The 13,965-nt window shown below is 45.4% G+C and overlaps 1 protein-coding gene across 1 annotated transcript in view; it reads right to left on the reverse strand.

Annotated features, from left to right (window-relative positions):
* PRKCE (protein kinase C epsilon) overlaps window positions 1-11,850 on the reverse strand; it is a 293,182-nt gene extending 281,332 nt beyond the window's left edge. Inside the window, exon 1 of the mRNA XM_080408304.1 lies at window positions 11,375-11,850. Within this exon, the coding sequence (XP_080264430.1) occupies window positions 11,375-11,722 (348 nt within the window). The 5' untranslated portion in view covers window positions 11,723-11,850. The remainder of the gene's footprint in view (window positions 1-11,374) is intronic.
* Between the last annotated feature and the right edge of the window lie 2,115 nt (window positions 11,851-13,965).

The following is a 13,965-nucleotide window of genomic DNA, read 5'->3' on the forward strand; positions in this document are numbered from 1 at the left end:
TTGTTTGGGTTTTTTTTTCCTTTAAAAACACTCTGAACAATAGTACTTGCAAGAAAACAAGTGCGTACCAAACTAAAGACAAGGCTAGTTGGTGAGAAATCACAGTTCTGACCAACACGTTCAACAAGCAGTTCACAGTGCACTCACAAACACATTCATACACAGTTCAGAAGCTGAGCTTACTACAGATACAACACTGAAATAACCACTGATGAAAAGACAGCTGGGTAACACTTTTGAAAGACTGCTGAACCGGGAGCCTAAACTCTTTGTGTGACTTCCATACATCTGAAAAATTTACAATAGGCTTCAATTCTGAGAAATAGATAAAGTGCAATATTAAACATAGAAGGAATTCAACTGATGGCAATGTCACTATCCATCTCCCTAACTCAGCCGGCAGCAGAGAATCACTATGCATGCAACTCCATGATACATGTACTCTCAACAGTTTCAGCAACAAAGAACACCACTCAAAGAATTTTCCATTAAAATCAATATAGGAACATCAGCTTTGAATTGGTGTGCAAGACAATTTATGCCCTGTCTGCTCTCCAGTCATTAGCATACAGCACATGCTACAGAGTTAAACTTCTTTCCTGTTTGTTTAGGGTATATTGGGTCTTGCTTACTCACACATCTACTTAACAACAAAACCAACACAGAAAACTTTCTGCACTACACTGGGCTATGACAAACAGAGGTAAACTGTGCCTGATCTATTTTTTTATACCATACTCCTGTCCTACAGTAAATGCCTTTAAAAAAAGGATCAGGATCTCACAGTCCTATTAAATTATATATACAAGAAGGTAACGTGAGACCCCCTACACAAGGCATCTTGCAACATATGGGCAAAGCGGACACAAAGAACACGTGTGAAATGGCAAAGCAAGAGCACCTGAAGAGAACACAGGAACCTGTGTAGGTCACAGTGCTGGGCTGCTAATGCATCACAGAACTGTTACAAATCAGGTTAGCTGAATTTGTATTTTAAAACCTTTTACATGGCCTTATAAACATGCACATGCAAAGCTACCTCCTAAATATGACCACTAAACCAATATTATTTCTAAAGTAATGGATTTCACTATATATATAATATATATTAAGAAAGTATTGCATAAAGGTCATCAGAAAGAGCTACAAGGTTTTGCTCTTTAGGTGAAAAGCACTCTCGCCCGCTTCTGATACAATGGGTAACACTTTTACAAAATCAGTACAAGAGGTTAATAAAACCCTTCTTTGCTCCCCTCAGAGCCTAGACATGGCTCTGAGAACTAACTTGCTGGCACAAAGAGTAAAGCTTTGTTAAGTTTTATTCCACACCTTATCTCAGCTCAATGACATTAGGACATAAGATTAACCCTATATATTGTGTCTGCATCTGATTATTGTACTGGTAGTGCTCTAACCCAGCTAATGATAAAGAAAAAAGCTCAAATGCAACAATACAGTTAATGACAGCTTTAATGAAATTATACAGAACAATCCTGTACAGTTCCCTAAAAGTGGGTGATCCCAAACATTCTTAAAGCTATATGGGATACTTAGAAATAACTAGAAATTTGGGAACCGTGGACTAGAGGGCTATCCTTCTAACCCTGTCAATTCCTTGAACAGGAACACCACATCATGGAAAGCATCAGGATCTCCAAATACCTCCAGCAAAATCTCTACTATTGCCTCTTCCGTTCAGACTTCAAGTTAGGGGCACCAAGCAAAGCTGAACTGATAGGCTGCTGCTAAGCTACCGCTACAACCTTTCACACCGGTAAGCATTTTCCTACTACTTCTTTTGGCTTCCCCATCTGCATTTTTTGACTTGTGCTTGGCCTGTAATTTTTGAAGACCATAACCATAATTTCACTTTATATAAAATAAAAATACCAAACAATACTAGGTCTTTTCTGTGATTAGGAGTCCCTGAAAATCCCAACAGTCAGTACAAACTAAAATTTTACATCGCTTGGGAGAGTCCAGTTTTCAGGGATAGATCACATTCCTTCAACATCCCACTGACTGCTAAAACCAGAGCATTTTGCTTGAAGTTCAAAGCTACCATATCACACTTCTTCCTTCAACCACTTCTACAGCACAACTAACTGCAAACTCAGTGCATCACTTCTGACTGCAGTCAATTGCCCCTGTCTGATCAGTCAGTTCCCTGCCGCTTGCTGAGAAGCACGGTGGGGACACGGACTGGATGACAGTGACTGGGCAAATCCCATACAGCTTCAAATACCGAAGATGCTTCTGAGTCCTACTGACACAAGGAGCTCACTGGTCCACCAGAGTGACAAGAAGAGGGAAGGAGCTGGAGTGATGAGAATGACAGCAATATGAACATATGGGAAGTAAAAACAAGAACAATAAAGGGAAAGTTAAAACACAGAGCCAGGACTTAAGGACAAGGTGATAGCAGTGGGACTAAGGAGAAATGAGCCATGATGAGGTCAGATGTTCAAGAGGTGCCAAGGAACTATGGTGTTACAAGGAAGGAAAAAGCAAGGAAACTCAAACAAACAAACAAACAACAAAAAATTTCTCAATAAATCCAACTAGAACCACGTGAGAACAAAGCGGACACAGCACAAGTGACCTTTAGCACTTCCTTTTCCAACACATTCTCAGACATCATTTTCAAAGACCATGGACCAATCTCACCTTGAAATAAAGGGAAGTTAACAGACACCACAAAGACTTATTTATGCAAAGAGCAAACCGGTCCCAGCAATAAATTTGTACCTGCAATAGGTCTCTGTACAGAGACCTATTGCAGGGCATTTCATTCATGTAGCCTGCTAGCATTGCCAAAATCAAAATCTTATGCAATCCTGTAAAGGTCACCCTATCATTTCTTGAGCATCTTGAAGCCAGCGCAGATAAAGAAAGATTGAGAATTGGCAGCATGAAGACAGAGCAGATGATAAAGAGGAAAGTGAAAGAAAACAAGGAAGGAGAAAACACTACTGCCTTGCTGGCTCTTACTTTGTGAAACAAAGCAAAGCAATTCCAACCATCTCCTCATCACCTCTGCAGAGTAAACATCAGCCTTCCCTTCTTGTCTCCACCACCATTACATCTGCTTCATTGCTACCACATCACTATCTAAAGATACTTATAAACATTACCATTGACAGAGCCATGTATTTTTCAATTACGTTAAAACAGCCAACCTACTGAAGAATGAAGAGTTCTAAAATGCATGAGACCCTGGTCCCCCACGATAAATGGCTTGTTACATATTTATACTGTAAACTACTGAAAGATACTAAGCTGGAAACCCTAAGTATTAAGTTTACGTACTCTTCATTTAAAATACAGAGATACAATGGGGGCTCACTGTTTAAACAACACAGACGTGAAATTTATTTGGTAACATCTAGCCATTATTCACGCTTTTTTGCTCCTGTCTGTGATGAAATTGCCCAGCGGGACACCAGAAGCAACCAAAATGATTCTATCGTCTGGAACAATTAAATCAGCTTAAGTTAGCTGATATAAGGCAGAAATGGCTGCCTGCAAGCCTCCAATGGAATCAAACTTCGCCTTTTTTAATTCTAAAAGCAACAGTCTGTCTTTACTTCTGTTCTTGAACAACTCAAGCCCTACAGAGTTCAGTGGGGGAAAATCTCGTAGAACTGTGTAGTGTTTCTCTAACTCTGCTTCCAATAAAATAAACGTTAAAACTCCTGTTATATTTAATGGGTGCATGCCAATATCGCTAGGTTTTTTAGCTGTGCTATTCAGAAATAAATGAAATCTTGGCTTCTGTAACTTCTGTTAAATCACAGCAATGATAATTTAAGATTTTTTAACTCTTAAGAGGAATGTAAGCAAGAAGACACTCAGAAATCAACTTTACTAGTAATTCAAGCTACTGACTGTGAATAATGATCAGAGCAGAAAATAATTCTGCAGATGTTCTTACATCATCTTCATTTGCATTTCACTTTACTAAAATATAGGGCAAAGTACGTAACTGCCATGAAAGTTACCCAATCTCTAGAATTATTTATTAGCTTTACAGTTGCAGTTTCATGTTAATATTGCCGAATATACTTTTTAAATCTTCTAATTACTGCCTGCCAAATAGGAAAGCAGTTGCTTAAAAATGCAAAGTTAAAACTCTCTGTCAGCCTTCTGTAATGACCACTTTGCCCCCAAATGGTAGCAACGCCTATAACTGCTACAATGTCAATGACTCAAAAGGGCATTTAAAATATGCCCGTTCAGACCGTGCCCTGTCTAGCTTGACAAAAGAGTTTGTTTGCTTTCCTCTCCCCAGAACCGGCAGTTTTCCAAGCTGTCTTTGGACTTCTGATCTTATTCCATATCCAGATAGTTCCAGCCCTACCTTTCCATGTGGATGGAGGGAAAGTCTCTTCTCACTACTCCCTGACCACAGACTTCCCATTACTTGCATACCCTATTGTTTCCAAAACCTCTCTTACCATGAACTGTAGATGCCTTCCTCTTACAGTCTGATAACTGGGGTGAGGGAAAGGAGATTAAGACAATACAGGGTAAAGCAGAACTGAATTCTACCAGCCAATTCCAAGCAGAAAGGCTCTCACCTCTATTTTTTTTTTATTTTTTTTTATTTTTTTTTTTTTTTTTTTTTTTTTTACAAATTGCATTCACAGCCTCCCTTCAAACTTCAAAAAACCCCAAAATGTTCATTTAAATAGAAGTGTAGTTAGGGAGTGGAAACTAATCACACTTAGATGCCAAGTCCTACAATTCCAACTTAAATCAAATCCTCATTTGGGCAGTATTTAAAGAATTCTGGACGGGGAGGGCAGATTTAGTTTGGATGGCTGAGGACAGTAGAAAGCAGGTCTGCATGTGTAAGATTTGCAGAAGAATAATAAATCAGTAAGAGTAAAATAAAAGTAAAGGATGTTCTTAAATGTTATTTATTCTCAGTTTTCCCTTGGAAAACGTGGAACACAGGACTCTGTTGAGGAAAGAACTGAAACACATCTGCGTGAAATCCAGTGAACCCAGCAAACCCAGTGAGATCAGTGGTTTACTCACAACTGTGAAGTTCTGCAGTGTCCGTGGAACCACCTGAGCTGGAATAATTATATGCGCTGCCTGAAAACTAACACATGAAGGACACGTAGGAATCATTTTCACCACACTTGGACATTTCTTAAAGTCCAGCTTTGAATTAACACCTATAAACTGATGTCTGCAACTGGTAACTTTGTTCTAACAAATAACTTTCTACAGAGTTCATTAGAATTACTTTCACTATGTGGAACTTTTTATCAGTATTGGTATTAGCAACAACAGGACCAGGTTCTGATCAGTCATAGGATCAAATCCTGACCTACGTGTATGATAATTCAGTGCCAAGTGAAATGCCTGCTCTACTACATGCTTTTCATGCCCTGAGCAATTTTTTTTCACATCTGAACTGAGACTTCAAAAGCTATACAGTAAGCAAAGTAGGGAAAAAAAAGAAAAACAAAAACACAAAAAACACCAAACAAAGGAAAACAGGTCAGTGAGCAACATACGGCCTTCAACTAGTCAATTTGCCTATGCCAGCTCATCCATATCTCCTACATGTGCAGCCTTCTGCTGTTCCCAAAAGGGCAGCTGGAGCATGTGGGGCAGCAGCAACTATTCGTTACCCTCCTCCAGGTTTCTCGCCATGCCTCATCTCTTCCTGTCCCCACTTTGCCCCTTCTCTCTCCCTGCAGCTGCAACCACAGAAGCAGCTTTTCCCCCCCCTCTATTGCTTCTCAGCAGGCTGGGTAGAACTGCAGGTAAGCAGGAGCTGTTAGGAAAGAACATTTCTAGCAGGGAGTAGGAGTAGATTTACGCAGCTGTAGAAAGGGATTGGTACGAGATAGTGGGTGAGCTGCGTGGTGACTGCACCACATCCCCAGCAGAGAGGGAAAAAGAGAAGGCACAGGAGGGAGACAGGCTGGGGGAGAAGACAAGGAAGACCCCCACCTGCACAAATCACTCTCCAAAACCTGCGATCTCTTGACAACTGCTCACCCTCACAATCAGGCTTAGTCCCTGTGAAACCCTGCTGATCCCCTGCAGCTCCCTCACCCCTGCCCCCCAAACCCGACAGGCGCCGCTCAGTGACAGCTTTGCCATGCAGAAACCTGTCAAACAGGACAGCAACTTTCTTCTCATTTCAACAAATATTCTTCTGATAACGCTTTTCAGCAGCCCATGAACTACAGTTTAGTTGAGACGTAAAGCCTTCACAAGCAAAATCCTAGGCCTTTCAATGCCATCAGCATTGACAAGTTCAGCCAGAAGGCAAAAATAGAAATACCCCACAGTGACACTCTGCTAGCCTAACGCCAACCTTCTGCAGTGTATGGCACAAGCAGAGGTCAACATGCAGTGACCTGCACTAAAATGATGACAATTCCACTGTCTACCAGCTACAACAGATCAACTGCTGACTGAAAGGAGTTCCCATTTCAGCAACAGAAATGGCACTTTAAAAAAAACAACCAAACAAACAAAAAACCAAACCAAAACAGAAAAACTCCGATAAGCACCTAAGAAGTCTTTCCAGTTAATTCTGACTAGAGGTGCTGGAAGGGGACAGTTTTATTTCTCACATCCATGGACAGCTTATAGGACCAAGGACGCAAAAATGTTGTAATCCCTCCACTGCTGTTGCCTTTGGGGTGACATTCAGAGCTCCATTAACCTATGTGTCTAACTGTATGGACTGCAACTCAAAGACCTAGTCTTTCCAATAGGAAAAATTCTTCAATATTACATTATAAGCATGACATAAAAATGCATAACTCGGCAGTTAACAAGGATGTAAAAGAGTGTACTTCTTCCCCACGCCATTTCCCCTAACTCATCATCAACTTGATATTGAGATATTACATTAACTTGTAACAAACCTGCTTCATGCAGTGGTGGCACAGTTGCATGACTAATTTCATATAGATAAAATGGAAATATAAAAGGATGCTTTTAAAAAGGTATAATGTTTTAAATTTGGATCTGGAGAAGCAGCACTGAAGAGAAAAAAATTGGTACAGAAGATATTTGGGACCAACAAAGAAAAGCTCACTGAAATCTGCGTTTTATTTTTTCCCTGACAGCATTAGGGACTTTTTTCAAGACAGCAGAAAATTAAACTTGTTTAATTAACCAAATTACAGCTGTAAAATATTTTCAGTGGAAATAGAGGCTTTCCTTGCTAAACGTTGTGATGTCCTGACTGATTTAGTGAGTTCTACTACTCAGCCTGCAGGATTCTCAGGACGACTCAATAGGTTTTCTCGTATACAGCCAAGCTAATGGCTAAGACCCTCAGATGGAAGGTTTGGCATAGGTCCAATCACACTGATTTCATCTTTCCTCAACTCTGGAAAGTGGACTTGAACTCAGAACCCACACTACCAATCATCCAAACACATAAACATTGATCGTGCTAATTCACAGGGGTGAAACCACAAGGCTAAATATCAGTGGAATTTTCCTTTCAGATCTCAATTCTACTCTATTCTAAAATGTAGCTGCATTACCAACTCAAGTGCAACATTTATGTACGCCACATGTCAGAAAGCTAAAGACATACTTCATTATTCCCTGAATTACCTAACTCAAAAATATAGCGACAGCTTTCATATCATTAGTTTATTTTTCACTCAGAACTTGCAGGTTGTTCATTGTTCTGTATTTCATATTTTTCAATGTGTAAGTTCACCAACATCCTCAGGAATACTCTGTGCCGTTCTGTGTAACATTTTATGTGCTTACAGAAAAGCCTCTAATGTCATAAATCCAAAGCTCTCTTTAAAACTGCAGTGTAGCCATGACTAAAAAGAATCTGCAAAACTGACACTTTCACTGTGCTATGTCTGTATTGATGCACCACTGGAAAAGCAGCCATCTTTTTAATTGTCACTATACCTTTTTTAGAAACCCAAACAAATATTTTTTTGTTGATCTTCAAAAATAAAGGAAAAAGTATACGTTTTATTTAAAAGCTTCCTTCAGTAAAATCTGAACCACTGTTTTAGGCCTCAACTTTGATTTTTTTTCAAATATATATATTCAAGGACTACACATATCATAAGGTTAGAAATCATTTTTGCAATTGCTGAATACTCTGTAGATAAAAGGAACCAGGATTTTGCATATTTGTCTGACTTGTCCTAATACAATAGACGCTATCATGATTTCAAGCTTTGTACTTGTTTATCATTAGTGTTTCCACTGTAACCATGGCATCAGTATATAGCACAGGCTTAACAGTGAGAAAAATACCCAATATTTTCCTAAAAAACTCATCTCTTAGAAGAAATAGAAGGATTTGCACAATGGCAAAAATCAATCAAAGTAGGTGAGCTGGCTAAAGAAAGAAACCTTTTCTTTTTAGGGGAAAAAACCAGAACATTATTTCTTTGTCTCTTTTGCATTTTGGACTGCTGACAACAACCTAGAAATACATTACAGTATAAGTAATGTAACCTTGACCCTAGTGCAGAAATTATAAAACAAATATTGAAATTTCCTTATAAAAATATGTGCAGAATTATATGAGATGGAAAGCATTAAAGTAATTAATATATTGACAAGAGGCATTCTCAGCACACAAGCATTTTCTCAAACCTATTTAAATAGTGACAGCCCGGTCCTGCAAGAACTGTTGCATCATCCTGGAGGTGAAGAGGGGCAGCAGCGCAATTACACGGAACACACTCAACAAGTATGTGGTACCCAGTTCAAACTTTTGACTGCCTACAGAGAAACCCTCAGAATGGCATAAAAAAAGACTTTATGGTCTCCAGGAGTGTTTCTTAGGTTGCACTTACTGGGTATTTCAGGCAGTAAGGAGAAATGGGTTCCTGTGATTGCTGCTTTTCATTTGCTTGTTATAAAGTTAGGAAGGAGTACTACAAAACTATCTGCTTTAAATGCCAAGAGTGAAATGAAGGAGTTAGTCCTTTTATTAAACAGAAGAAACTGACTGTATCATACCAGCAGATCTTAGTCTAACACTGGTTTAGGCCACGTGCATTTTCCTTGCACTGTGAAACCCATTCATTTCATAGATGACTTCTCTTTTTCAGGTTTTAATATAGACTCCAGACACTGATGAAGATACCAATAAATCTATTTACTTCACTATGGACTCTACAGAGATATCATGGCCACAGGCCTTATTTTAACTCGGTGAAATCAGACAAAAAACCTGCAATTTTCTAAGAGCCAGTTCTCCAAAGGTTCCCACCTATTAACAATGCAATAAAGACACTCGATTTTACAATTACAGTGACACGGTCAGTAAATGGGAAGATTTTGGAAAGGTTAGAGCATAATCCTATAAATACTTGCTTCCCCATCAATTCTAACTGCAACCCAGGGAGGGTGGTGTTCACTGTGTATTATATGCACTGCACAAACACAATCCAAACTATGAGTATTTAACAGCACAAAACGAGGTAAGCAATGCTTCAGAAGCTGCATTATATTGAGAGGACCAGTTATGATCTGCTGCCATGTCCCAAATTCTGTCACATCCACAGACAACATGCGTAATCAGTCCCTCATCTCTTCCCACCCAGTGAATGCTGGACAGCAATGAATCCTGGTGCAATAAAACACAGCATTTATCTGATTCAGTTATGTAGATCCTCCCAGATCGTGTTTACAATAGGCCTCAATCTGTTAAATTCCACTATTTACCTAGGGACCAGACGTTTTGAGTTCACCTTAAAAATCAGAGCCAGGATGTATCCCAGCACAACCAGCACCACCAAAATTCAAACTTGGCATCTGCAACCTTCCAGATTTGGTGACAAACTCACAATACGTACCACACACAAAAAGAACATACAAAATTATTATTCTTTCACTAAATATTTGTGATGATGTCCTCCTCCCATCGGTCTCAAAGATGAAACACATGCACACACCCCTTGATATTGGGAGAGCCACAACTTGATTATCATTCAATCCAGGTAAAAGACATCTGCAATACCGCTGCATTTGTCTTTTCCAGATTTGGCTATTTTTCCTCTGCCTATCACCCAGCTTTACCATCCCAGCTTACTGATGTGCAGCTTTTATAGAGCGTCAGAATAATCTAGATCCTAATTATCACAATGTGGCATATGTAGCAGAAGTGAAAAATATTTTAAAGTTTTAAACATAAAAGTTTTAACAGTAAAGTTATTCAGCTCCTAATCAGCATAAATAGAGCCTAATTCTTTCACACCTCTCCATCATTCTGACATGTCTTTATACCACTGCATTAAGTAAAGAAGCCCCACAGAATACATGAAACTCAGAGCTATTAACTCTTGCTATTTTTACGTTGGTCCTGGTTTCTTTGTCTGTTTGCCAAAGAAATATTGCCCTGACTAGTATCCTTGACCAGAACAAGTAGATACTCAAAAAGATGAGCATACACATTTCAAATGGGCGGTCGAGCAGGGCGCATTTAAAATCAGAAGACAGCTACTATTGTCATATTATACATCTTATTTAGAGGATATACCATTTAACTGCTTAACTGCAGAAATGCAAAATGTGCGTATTCACGTTTCCTGCGGGGGTTTTTTTTGTTTGTTTGATGTTACTGTGTTAAATCATAGTACCCAAGGTTGTCAGACCAAGGCTTTTCCAGGGTTTTTTGTTGGTTTTTTTGTTTTGTTTTGTTTTCCCACTGAGGTACATTAGCCTCTGGGTCTTTAAGACACTGCAGAAGCTGTTAGACATGTTGTGTATATGGGTGACAGAATTTGTCTGGTTAGGGCCAAAATCCACCAGGACCCTTTTATCAGTTTCGAGCATCTGAAGAAGCATTTTGTTAGCTCTATGCATAAAGGTGTAGATCAGCTGGGGGAAGGAAGGAGGAGCATCAGTGTTGATGCAGTGAGCTTTCAAGTGACACGAAGACACCGAAGCGTCTCATTATCAGAGGTCAGGTCTGGATTTTTGAGGCTCGTCATTGACAGGCTGACCAAGAGTGTTCACACTGAAATGATAAATTCGGTCTACGTGCCAGATCCGAGTTCTGCAGTAACGGTCTGTACAGATGCATTTGGTTGGGGGTTTTCAAACACAGCAAGATAACCAGACTTGTATTTATGTAACGTAATTTCAGAAACTGAAGTGGTAATTATACATCTCTGACTTAGATTCAGCATATTTTTCTTTCCTCCCTTGCCCGTAGACCACATGCATTACATGTAGAGTAACCATGACTATCTCAGTGTAACGAAGTGTGGAAATAATGAAAAGCCTTCAGGGCCATTACATGCCCTTGGCAACCTAGCTCTGCAAGACAGATGTTGCACCCGGACCCATGCCACGGAAAATCATGTTACGTGTATGCACCTACAGCGCGAACACTCACCCAGTCCTCGAAGTGGCGGCTCCCGTTCTGCAGCAAGTCCTCAAACTGTATAGTGCAGTTAGCTACAAAATCGTCGTACCCGATGGGGGCATCGTGGAAAACAGCCATCTCTATCTTCCTGCCGTTACAGACGTCGGTGACAAATTCATCATTCCAAGCAGGACTGTTGGTCTTCTGCTTGGTTGAGGTCTGCCCAATCCTGGAGTCGTCCACATTGAGGGCTATGTAAGGGTCCAGCAAAAAGGTCTGTGGCCTGGGACCCACCGCATGCCTCAGAGACCACGCCGTGGGTTTCAGATTCACTGCCTCGCAGATCTTGATTTTCAGCAAGCCATTGAAAACCACCATGGCTGGATGGCTGCACTTTTCCCGGGATTAAACACTCGCCCGACGCACTCGCACCGAGAGGGAGGGAAGGAGGGAGGGAAGGAGGGAGGGAGGGCCGGAGGGAGGGAGGTCTCGCCAATAAATAGGAGGGCAGGTCTGGGAGTGGGGGAGCAGGATACGGTGCGGGGCTCTTCGCCTTGCTGCTGCTGTTACCTTGGATTATTTAGCCTTTGCTCTTGCGACACCCAGTGAATACATTTATTTTCTTGCCCGTGTTTCTAACGGAAGGCAAGGGAGGGGGGCCGCCGGGGAGGGGGAGGCGGCCGCGGCTGCAGAAACCCCTGAACGCGATCAACACCCGAGCATAACCAGCCCCCGGGGCGAGCAAGAGCCCTCTCCCTTCGCCCAGATCATAATCCTGGATCAGGCTTGGCAGCGGCGGCAGAGCCGCGGTCCCAGGCTCCCGCACACGCCAGTCCCGCCCGTGCGCCGCACAACAATACGCGCACACGCGTACACACACACGCACAGCCCGCGGCACCGATCAGCGACGCCGGCCGACCCACCGGCCCTGCCGACCGCACAGCCTGCGCTCAGCAAACATCCACCCGGGCGCCGTCCATCCGCGCCGCCGCCCGCAGCCGCCCGTCCTGCGCCGCCGCCTCCTGCTCCGCCGCCGAGGCCGAGGACCCAGCGGCGCGACCCCCGCGCATGGGGGGCGCCGGCAGCGGAGCGGGCCGCGCGGGTCTCGGCGGGCTCCGGCTGGGCGGCCGCCGCCCTGGCGATGGGCAGAGCCGCCGCCGCCTCCCGCCTCCCGCCGGCCGCCCCCCGCCCGCCTCCCGCCCGCCGGCCGCCTCCCTCCGCGCCGCGCCGCGCAGCCCCAGCCCAGCCCGCCTGCCGGTGCCGCTCCGCCGCTCGCTCCAGCGCAGGAAATGCGCAAAAGACGTCAGTGTGTGTGTGTGCGTGCGTCTGCGAGTGTGTGTGGGGCGAGTGTGCGGCGGCAGCCCCGGCTGCGCGCGCCCCTGCGCGCCTCTGGGCGCGCCTCTGGGCGCGTGTGAGCCGGCGAGCGCGCGCGCCCGCAGAAAGTTTTGTGCCGGCTGGGGGGGAGGGGGGGGAGCGCGGGGCCGCGGCCGGCCGGGACACGGCGCCGGGGGTCACTGCCCCTCCGCACCCGCCGGGTGGCCCTCCTCGCCGCGGGGGCCTGGGCCTCGCACCCCCCTTCCCCGCCGCCTACCTCCTCCCGGGGTAAACCGGGGAACGGAGCGCGCTGAAAACGCCCCCCGGGCGCCCCCTCCCCGGCCGCGAAGCGCCCCCGGCTTTTATTAACGTGGTCGGTCGCGGCGCTGCTGCCCCTGGCCGCCGGGCGGCGCCACCGCCGCGGCCGCTTCCACCACGCCGGGCGCTTCTGGCGCGGCGGGGCCGGCGGCCGCCCCTTCCCGCAGGGCTTTCCGTCCCGCGACGGCGCCGCCCCCGGGACGGCCCTACCGCGCCCCGGCCCACGCCTGACGGGCGGCGGGTCCCGCCGCTTCCCTGCCCCGCCACCGCCGCCTGACAGCGCCGAGCCCCGGCCCGCGCCGCCAGCAGCCGCGGCCAACCGCCGCCCCCCCGCGGCCCCCGCCCGCCGGCCGCCGCCGCGGCGGCAGAGACACCGCTACGTCAGCGGGGGCCGGGCCGGAGGAAGAGTTTCCCCGCGGTGTGCGAGCGCCGGGAAGTGCCGGCCGCCGCCAGGGGAAGCGGCCTCCCGGGGCCCGCCCCGCCCGGCCCGGCCCGGCCCGCGGCCGCCCTTCCCCCGGCCGGGAGGCGCTGCCAGGGGTAGCGGCTCGGCGCGGGCAAAGAACGCGTCCCGGGCGCCTGTCCCCCTGTGGCGGTGGGTGTCGGGCGCCTGTCCCCCTGTGGCGGTGGGTCACCGCCAGCCCCTTTGTTCCCTGCGGGTCACCTGGCCCGGCGGAGCCGGCCCGGGGCTGCCCCACTTCAGCCCCGGCGCCTCCCCGCTGCCCTCGGCCCCGAGCTGGCGCTGGGGGGGGCACCGCGGGGAGCCAGTCGCCGCTGCCCCGCAAGGGGGGAAAAAAAAATCTTCTGAAAGGGTGTACTCAATACGTAATTGAGCGTTATCTACACATCATGTAAGGTTTCAGTCCTTTCCATCACCGTGGCACCAACTACAGTATTAAATAACCGGGAAACTACACGCAGCCTGGCTTTCCCCTCCTCAGAATGAACGTACTCAGGCTCTAGATGAAATCTTTTGATGAAAATCACTACCA

This window comes from Falco punctatus (genome assembly GCF_963210335.1).
Source record: "Falco punctatus genome assembly, chromosome: 12".
In the NCBI taxonomy this organism is placed as follows: Eukaryota; Metazoa; Chordata; class Aves; order Falconiformes; family Falconidae; genus Falco; species Falco punctatus.